Below are 10,592 nucleotides of genomic sequence, written 5' to 3'. Positions count from 1 at the left end.
GGAGCAAAAGTGTCAGAATAATCTACACTAAAAATCTGCGCATAACCCTTAACTACAAGACTTGCTTTATGCTTGTTGATTGAACCATCAGCATTTAGCTTGGTTCAGAACACCCACTTTACCCTAATTACTTTTCTACCTTGAGGTTTGTCAACAAGCTGCCACGTATCATTTTTTTCGATCATAAATAGCTCCTCCTCCATTGTATTTCTCCACTTGGGGTCTTTGAGAGCATCTTTAGGGTTAACAGGTTCACGAATCGCAATATTGCATCTCTCATATGTATCAGAGAGCAATTGAGTTCCCCGAACTGGTGGATCATCGTCCCTTTCATTTAACCACGAGCCTGTTTTCTGGACGGAATTCCTTGAGTCATCCCAATCCCATTCTTCATTCTCCATGAAGTGAACATCTCTGCTGATAACTATCTCCTCACCTTCAGGTTAAAATATTTTGTACGCTTTTGAAACATTACTGTAGCCAATAAAAATGCCCGAGGCAGCCTTCATATCTAGTTTATTCCGTTTGACCTGAGGTACATAGGTAAAACAAAGACAACCAAACACTTTGAGAAAATGCAGCGGAGGCTTGTATCCATACCATGCTTCAAAAGGAGTTTGATTTTTCACAGCTTTTGAGGGAAGTCAATTTTGTAGGAACACAACTGTACTTGCTGCCTCTGCCCAAAACATCTTTGGCAAATTCTTTTCGTGCAACATACATCTTGCCATCTCCATGATATATCTGTTTCTTCTCTCACTAACTCCATTTTGTTCTGGAGTATAAGGAGCAGTAAGTTGACGTTTAATCCCTACTTCTTCACAAAATAGATCAAACTAATGAGAAGTGTACTCCTTGCCATTGTCAGATCGTAAAATCTGAATTTTGCAGCAACTTTCATTTTCGAACTTCGCTTTCATCTTCCAATAAATGCTCTTGACCTCCGATTTGTACTTTAAAGAATAAATCCAACATATTCGGGTCAGATCATCAATAAAAATAACATAATAAAGACTACCTTTAAGTGAGGGAGTCCTTTGGGGTCCTCCAATATCGGTGTGAACCAGCTGCAACTTTCTTGTTGCCCTCCAAGTTGCCTTTGGGAATGGAAGTCTACTTGTTTTCCAAATTGACAAGCCCGACAATTTTTAGAACTCGCTCCCAATTTAGAAAGGTTCTCGACTATCACCAATTCTTGCATTTTGAGAAGCCCTTGATAATGATAGTGTCCGAGTCTCTTATGCCATAACTCGAAAGCATTTTCTCTTGCCGAATACACCATGTGTTCTTCCTCCAATGGATTTAATGAGAAATTTTTGCCTCTCATTTTGACTTTAAACAAGTCATGTCCTAAGGCTTCCTTGATCAAGCAATGTTTATCTTCGTAATACAATTTGAAACCTTTTTCTAACAATTGACCAACACTTAACAAGTTTTGATCTAAATCTGGTACATAAAGAACATCGGAAATTGCTTTAGTACCTGATTGTGTTTCAATTGTAATAGTTCCCATTCCTTTTGCCGGAATATAACCGCCATGACCTATTCTGACTTTTGTAACTCCAGTAGGCTTTAAGTCTTTAAAGATCTCTTTGTCATGAGTCATATGGTTTGTGCATCCTCTATCAATCAGCCAAGCCTCAGTTGAAACATTGCTTGCAAAACATGATGCCACAAAGAGTTGATCCTCTTCATGTTCATTAACAACCTGGGCATCTGCATCTTGCTACTGCAATTTACTCTTGCAAATAATTACTTCATGCCCGAGTTGGTTGCACTTACTACATTTAGCATCCGACCTTTTTGTCACGCCCCGAGCCTACACCCTGGGTGGGACCGGCATTCTGAGACCATTGTTGGCCCTAAACGAACCCTTGGCCTGGCTTTCTTAACTCAACGGAAACCTAACTCAACAGAATAACTCAATACAATGAAAGGTCATAAAACAACTCAACTGATAAAATCTGGCCAAAAGGTAACTCGAGTCACAAATTAGAATATTTATATATATACATAGATGAGAGACTCAATACTAACTGACTGACTGTCTATGAATCCTCTAAAATACTAGGATGGATGTTGGGACAGACCCAGCAACATCCTAATAAAATAAAACCAAGAGCACAAAATAACAGAGTCCTCCGGAAAACAAGGAGGCTCATCACTGACTCTGGAATGCTCAGCTGGATCAACGGCGTGCTGGATGATGATCCTGGGTACCTGCTTCTGCATCATAATAAGATGCAAGCCAACTGGCATCAGTACATTGAATGTACGAGTATGCGAGTTGGAAAGCTAAACCACAACTTAAGCTTGAAAGGAGTACAAGAGAACACTTACCTTGGGTCTGTTCGACTCATAAATATCCTAACTCAATATATAAAGCAATAAGACACATGCAATATATAAATCTTGTAAAACAGTGTAAACAACTTAGCTCGTTAATGATAAAACAATAACAAACTAAACTTTACTTATATAAAAGTAATATAACTTTAGTGGGAGATTCTTTAACCGACAACCACCACTATGAGCCCTAGAGATGATACAACGTTTTACCTCACGTTGCCCAAGGACCATCCTATACCTTGCCGTGATATAGGAAGCTAACTTTACTAAGTGGATCCACTAGCTTAACTTACGGATTCATCTAAAAAGTATGACCCGTTCACTCCCATGTTGGCGCATGGTTCTTATGGAGAGTTGAGTTAATATGAACTCGTGTCCCCAATTCGGTGCTCAAGACTACTCCCAAAAATACTTTAGCTCATAAGTGTTTTAAACACATCTTTCTTTAGTTTGAGATAATTGCTCAAAGCTTAGCTTAAAATCTCTTTTTGAATCGATGTTCCCCTTTCTTGCTCAAATGTGAAAAACATTTAAGAAAACTTCTTTGGGAATACTTAGTTCCCTAATGAATTTTTAGAAATGAACTTGACTCTATACTCTTGGCTTAACTTGAAACTCGATACTTTTTACTTGACTTGAAACTCTATACTCTTTACCTAACTTGCAACTTGAGCCTTAAAATGAAGTTAAAACGTTCAATAAAGACTCTTTGAAAAACTTTAAAGAATTGCTTTGACTTGCCTCTTAACTTCTAGACTTGACTCTTAACTTCACTTTGACTTGATCCTAACTCGCCTTGAATTGGATTATGGATTCAAGGTATACGATCACATGTTTATGGATGAGTTCTTGACGTTTAGATGTACCTTAGAGTGTTGGAAACAACTATGAAACATAGGTACATTACCAAGGAACATGCATGAAAAGGTGGGGAATGAATGGGAAGGGTTGGCGTCCTTGGCGCTCTGAGAGGTGCAGGGCGCCAGCCCTCGAAGTTCAGAAGTGCTGTTGGGGCGCACTGGCTGGCGCGGTGCGCCACCCCTTTCCCCAGAAAACTTCGACTTTTCTCCTTCATTTTTCCAACTATAAACCTCCTTAACTTCAAAGGTTCCAGCCCCAAACACTTTGAAACATAAAACCCCTCAACATACAATAGATTCAACTCGAAAACACAATCAGAAACATGTCCCAAATCAACAAGAACTTCAACAACACAACCACAAGAATTCAACAACACAACCAATCTTTCTCGGAATTAAAATGAGTTTGGCGTGTGGTGGAATGAACCAACCCAACACTATGATCTCACATACCTAGTAGGGATCACCCCCGACGATGATCTCTTTGCTTGTTCTTTTCTTTCTCTTCTTCTTCTCCTCTTCACTCACAAACCCTCACTCTCTCTCTTTTAAAAATGGTAAAACTGATAAAAAAAAATCAGTCTAAACCCTTAATATAACCAAAAGAATTGGTTAGGGAAAAGACCAAAATACCTTTACAAATTCGGGCTGACTTCCCTGTACCAACAGCCCAACTTCCAAAGGGTATAACTCACTCATACGAACTTGGAATCGAGCAAACTTGGCGGCGTTGGAAAGATCATTCCACGAGATTCGCAAACATAACTGGAACTACATCTAACTCATCCTGAGCTAGGAATTATGACTGTTCAAAGTTGGCCAAAAACTCACTTTTTCCCATACTTGACAATTTTCCAGATTTTTAAATTCTTTCCAAAAATGACTATTTCCAATTCTAAGCTTCTTCATAGTTATTTCAAATTTACGGATGTTACACTTTTCCAACACTTATACGGTGCATGACCATTCTTTCCACAACGCTTACAAAGAGGATAGTTTCCTTTAAAGTTACCTGTTTTGCTTTTGTTGTTGTAGCGAGCTGCTCCTTCTCAATTTGTTGGTTGGTTCTTCTTATTGTTTTTCTTTTTGTATCTTCCACCCTCTTCATGTTTGGCAGCCAATGCTCCCTCTCTGATTCCATCATCTCTCATAACCCTTCTTTGTTCTTGAGCCTGCAAGGAATTCAATAATTCCGCCAAAGTGATTTTTGACAGATCCTTGGTGTTCTCCAAAGTGGTAATGGTGGCTTCAAATCTTTCAGGTACAGTAACCAGAATCTTTTCAACAATACGCGAGTCTGTACACTCATAACCAAGTAATCTTACTCTGTTTGCTATGCTCATAAGCCTGTCAGAGTATTCTTTGATGGTTTCCGATTCTTTCATCTTCTGTAACTCAAAGTCTCTAATGAGATTCAGCACTTGCATACCTCTGATACGATCATCTCCTTCATATTCTGCCTTGAGATAATCCCAGATGGCTTTTGCTGATTTTAGAGACATGATACGAGTGACAATTGTTGAAGAGACTGCTGAAAAAAGACATGCCTTTGCCTTAGATTTTTTGGTCTTCTTGTCCTTGTGATTTTTGAGTTGAGCCATTGTTGGGTTTCCGGGTAGCGGAAGAACTTCATAGTCTTCCTCGATTTCCTCCCAAAGATCTAAAGCTTCGAGATAAGCTTCCATCCTCACTGCCCACATGTGAAAATTTTCACCATTGAAGACATGAGGTGCCATTACTGAGAAACTTGAGCTTTCTTCCATTTTTAATCTTTTGATGTTTCTGGTTGTGGTGCTTGAGTCACTTTAAACAATCACTCACAAAAATACCCACAGATCCCGCAAGATAAAAAAGCTCTAGATACCAATTGTTGGTTAATTTTAGTAGTATGAGTTATTAGAAAGCAGAGAAGTCAAGAACAATATTGGTAGAAGAGCATTTTTATTGATGTCTTTAAATTTCATTTACAAGACTGGAATGAAAAACAGAAAGCAGTAAACCCACTACTAGCATATTCCTAACTCACTAACTTACTCCTAAATAATAGGAATAGATGGCTAACAACTAATTGACTAAGTCTTATCTAAAACAATGCAGTAAAAGTAAAAGTGCAGTTGTAAAAGCAAATTCCTAACACTCATGAAATTCAAATGTGATGTTTTTTCCATTTTAAAGTATTTCATTACTATGGTTAAGACCCACTCCAATAAGTTTGTTAAGAAAGTTAGATCAGATAATTGGACTGAGTTCCTTAATAAGGATTGTAGAACATTATTTGAAAGTTTGGGCATAGTTCATGAGAGTAGTTGTCCACACATCCGTCAACAGAATGGGATGGTGGAAAGAAAGCACATGCATATCCTTGAAGTAGCAAGAGCCCTCAAATTTAAAGGTTCTCTTCCAATAAGATTTTGGGGTGAATGTGTTTTAGCAGCAGTTTACCTGATTAATAGGTTGCCAACCATAGTTTTGCAAGGGCAATCACCTTATGTTGAATAATGGAAGAATAAAGAGTGAGATAATGGAGATTGAATATGGAGAAGTAATGGTCATAGTTGACCACTACTCATTCTGCCAAGAAACCCAACGGACAAGTACCTTTACACATTCACTATACCTTTGACACGTGATAATAAAGATGACTTCAAATGTCATCAACTGCCAAACGGTAGTAACGCAAATAATGTGTTATTAGGCAGAAAACAAATGGCATTTGCAAAGTATAATAATATTAAAATACCACAACAATCCTCCACTCATTTTAAATATTAGACAAGAGAATATATCAGCGGAAAGAAGACTACTATGCATAATGAAGATGTGCTCAGCACTGAACCTCCATTTAGTGAAACAATAACTTTTACTCCAGAGTCGTAGTGGTATCAGACTTGAACTATGACTGGTTAAGGGAAATAAAATATCACTGCTCACAAATAATAATCAAGGTGTTGACATGAGCTTTAAAAGTCAGCACATTAAGGCCTTGTGTTATCCCGATTTCATGAGTGCATTTGAGAATAAGCCCAATTCTCATAGGAAGCGACCTACTTCCACACATCACATAGGTGAAATCTGTCGAGAGTGCTCCTGTAAATTTAACACTCCACCCATACGGGCTACAAATATGCATTAGCAGTTTTATCAACTCAACATTCACAAATTACTATAGGAAACAATGCACTCACATCATAGGGAGGGAATAAAAAAATAGTGCATTTTTTCACAAGTCATTATATGATTAGTTTATCCCTTTGAACCTGATTATAGGATCTCTAGTCCCTAGGTTGGGTTTCCTCATATATGACTCAAGGATTTACAGGCTTCAATCTCATCCCCTCGATGTGCTCTAGACTTTTTCTCTCGTTAAGGCCTTAGTAAGAGGATCTGCAAGATTATCACAAGATTTGACATAATCAACATTAATGGTACCACTTGTCAAATACGATATTACATTACTGTGTTTCCTCCTTAGAGGTCTGGATTTATCGTTGTAATAACAGTTTTGAACTCTACCAATTGCAGCAGTGCTATCACAATGAATTGAAATAGGAGGAATTGGTTTTTCAAAATAAGGTATTTGAAATAATAAATCTCTTAACCATATTTGCTTCCTCACAAACTGAAGCTAAACCAATTAGTTCAACCTCCATGGTAGAGTTAACAATTATAGTTTGTTTTTTTTTATCTCCAGCAAATAGCACCACCACCCAAAGTAAAAACATAATCAGTGGTAGAATAGGAATCACCTGAAAAACTATTCCAATCTGCATCACAAAAGCCTTCAAGTATAGCAGAATATATTTTATAGAACAAACCACAATTTTTTGTTCCAATTAAATATCGCATAACTCTTGTTATAGCATGCCAATGTTCATTACCTGGCTTGCTTGTAAACCTGCCAAGTACTCCTACTGCATATACAATATCAGGCCTAGTGCAATCAGTCACATATCTCAAACGTCCGATTATGCTAGCATATTACTTTTGATTTATTACATCATTTTCACTTTCAACAGGAAATAAGTGAACACTTGAATCAAAAGGAGTAATAACATGCTTGCAATCAAGAAAGTTATATTTTTTCAAAATTTTCTCAACATAATGTGACTGGTCAAGGAAAATTCCATCTCATGTTCTTATTATTTTTATTCCAAGAATAAAATTTGCCTCACCAAGATCTTTCATATCAAAATGGCTTCTAAGAATATTTTTAGCTTCATCAATAACATTCATGTTAAAGCCAAAGATCAATAAATCATCAACATATAGGTAAATAATCATATGTGAATTATTCCAAGACCTGTGATATATACACTTATTACACTCATTTGTTTTAAAACCATTTTCAATCATGCAGGAATCAAACTTTTCATGCCATTATTTTGGTGCATGTTTCAAGCCATATAGGGATTTAGTAAGTTTACATACTTTGTTTTCTTGGCTTGCTTCAACAAAATACTCAGGTTGATCCATATAAATTTCCTCATTCAGGTCTCCACTTAAAAAAGCAGTTTTACATCCATTTGGTGAATTTGCAAATAAAAAATTGCAGTCATAGCAATTAAAAGTCTTATGGATGTAATTCTTGTTATCGGAGAAAAAGTATCAAAAAATTTCAGGCCTTCTAGTTGTTTAAAACCTTTTACAACTAGCCTAGCCTTATATTTATCAATAGATCCATCCGGTTTCAACTTTTTTCGTAAGATCCATTTGCAACCAATAGTTTTACAACCCGGTGGTAAATCAACTAACTTCCAAGTTTTATTAGAAATCAGTGATTCCATTTCATCATTTACAGCCTCTTTCCATAAATAGAGTCATGTGAAGATAAAATATTCTTTCAAAGTGAGAGGGTCATCTCCAACATTAAACACATAAAAATCAGGATCAAAATCTTTTTCTACTCTAGCTCTTTTACTTCTTCTTAACTCAAAATTATCAATTTCTTTATTTTCATGAAAAATAGCATCACCTGATTTAATTATAGCATTATCTTCAAGATTAAAAAATCTATAGGTTGTACTAATTGAAACATAACCAAGAAAAGCACAACTAGTAACTTTCTTACCCAACTTTGTAATCTTGGGATCCATTAGCCTCACAAAGGCTAGACAACCCCAAACTCTTAGATATCCCAAACTTGGTTTGTGACCTTTCCACAATTCAAAAGGTGTCAATTTAAACTTTTTATGAGGCGCACGATTCAACACATAACAAGCAGTCAAAATAGCTTCACCCCAAAATTTAAAGGTGCATGTGACTCAATAAGTATGGCATTAGTCAAATCAATCAGAATTCTATTTTTTCTTTCCGCTACTCCATTAGATGAAGGAGAATAAGGAGGAATAGTTTCATGAATTATTCTCAATGATCTAATAAAAGAATTAAACTCATTTAACTCATATTCACGGCCTCTATCACTCTTCTAATTCTTTTTATTTTTCTTCCAAACTGATTTTCAACCTCATGGAGATAGGTTTTGAAATTTTCAAAAGCATCACTTTTATTTTTCATCAAGTAAACATATGTAAGCTTAGAAAAATCATCAATGAAAGCAATAAAATATATATTACCTCCACGAGTTAAAATTCCACCAAGTTCACAAATATCAATATGAACTAATTCTAACAAATCAATTTCTCTTTCAACTTGAAAATGAGGCCTTTTAGTGATTTTAGCTTTACTACAAGCCTCACACTTTTCAAAATTCTTTTTAACCATTAGGATTTATCCTAAACTATTCATGATTCCAACATAACGATCATTAATATGCCACAAACGAGCATGCCAAAAATTGGTAGAAGAAAGCATATAATAGAAGTAGAAACTTTATTCATTTCAACATTCAGTTTAAACATCTTATCACAAGCATACCCCTTTCCCACAAAAATACCCCTTTTCACAATTACATATTGATCAGATTCAATAACATGTTTAAAGCCTGCTTTATTAAGAAAAAATCTAGACATCAATTTTTTTCTCATGGAAGGAGTATAAAGTACATCTTTCAATGTTAATACCCTTCCAGAAGTAAAACACAATTCAACATCTCCCGTTTCAAGCACTTGATTTGTGTGAGAATCACCAAGCATGATGGTTTTGGGCTTCTCAAAATGAGTATATTTTTGAACAAGTCTTTGTCATAACAGACATGACAGTTTGCACCAGAATCAGCCCACCATCCATCAACACTCTCAACCATGTTTATGTCGGTAATCACCACGACAAAAGGTTCTTCAGTAACATTTGACTGAGGGTTAGGACCATATTACAAAATCCAGCAATATGCCTACTCTTGCCACAAACAAAGTACGGTCCCTTATCTTGAACTTGTTGATTTTGTGCTTGGGTACTTTCACCATTATTTTTCTTGGGAGGTCTACCATTAGTTTTTTTGAATATTTTATTCTTAAGCTTCAAAGAAGTTTTTTTGCGAGTTTCAGGAGTAACATTATTTGAAGTAATTAAATTTACCTTCATTGTGATGTTGTTCTCTTTTGTTTGTTAATGTAACACCCCAGAGAATTTTTTGAACTAAGACTTGAGCCGTCCTTCATGTGGAGAGAATTCAAAAATCTGGAAAATTTGGCTAAGTATGGAAAAAAAGGTGAGTTTTTGGTCAACTTTGAGCAGTCATAACTCCTAGCTCAAAATGATTTAGGCGAATTTCCAGTTATATCTGAAAGCCCTTGGAATGATCTTTCCAACGCCATTGAGTTTGCTGGATTCTGAGTTTGTATGAGTGAGTTATGTCCTTAGAAAGTTGGGCAGTTGGCAGGAGATCCGTTCGAAAATTTTAAGGGTATTTTGGTCTTTTCCCTAATCATTTCTTTGGGTTATATTGAGGTGTTAGACTGATGTTTGGATCATTTTGTCCCATTTTAAAGAGTGAGAGGAGAGTAAGAGTGAGAGTTAGGGCTTGGGAGATAAGAGAGAAAGAAGAGGATAAAGGGAAGATCAAGCAAGGAGATCATCGTGGATTTCGTCAGGGGTGATCCCCTATTAATGTATGTGAGTTCATAGTGTTGGGTTGATCCTTTCCCCCACACGCCAAGCTCGTTTATTTTCGAGAAAGATTGGTTTGTGTTGTTGAAGTTGTTGGGTTGTGATTGTTGAATTCTTGTGGTTGTCGTTGCTGAAGTTTCTTGCTGGTTTAGTACATGATTTGGTTGTGTTTTTGAGTTGAATCTCTTGTATGTTGAGGAATTTTATGATCCTTAGTGTTGGGGTTGGTCCTTTCCCCACACTCCAAATTCGTTTTATTTTCAAGAAAAGATTGGTTGTGTTGTTGAAGTTGTTGGTTGCGTTGTTGATTGTGGTGTTGAAGTTCCTTACTGATTTGGGACATGATTTGGTTATGATTTTGCTGCTGGAACCTTTGAG

The 10,592-nt window shown here is 36.4% G+C and overlaps 1 protein-coding gene across 1 annotated transcript; it reads right to left on the bottom strand.

The window, feature by feature from the left end:
• Window positions 1-4,258: 4,258 nt before the first annotated feature.
• On the bottom strand, window positions 4,259-4,972 carry LOC107061812 (uncharacterized). The gene has a single exon (XM_015311692.1). It carries the CDS (start codon window positions 4,970-4,972, stop codon window positions 4,259-4,261), a length of 714 nt encoding a protein of 237 aa, XP_015167178.1.
• Between the last annotated feature and the right edge of the window lie 5,620 nt (window positions 4,973-10,592).

The sequence above is a fragment of the Solanum tuberosum genome, unplaced genomic scaffold (genome assembly GCF_000226075.1).
Source record: "Solanum tuberosum cultivar DM 1-3 516 R44 unplaced genomic scaffold, SolTub_3.0 scf00168, whole genome shotgun sequence".
Lineage (NCBI taxonomy): Eukaryota > Viridiplantae > Streptophyta > Magnoliopsida > Solanales > Solanaceae > Solanum > Solanum tuberosum.
The sequence above is the reverse complement of the archived record's forward strand: the minus strand, read 5'-3'. Positions and strand labels throughout refer to the sequence as shown.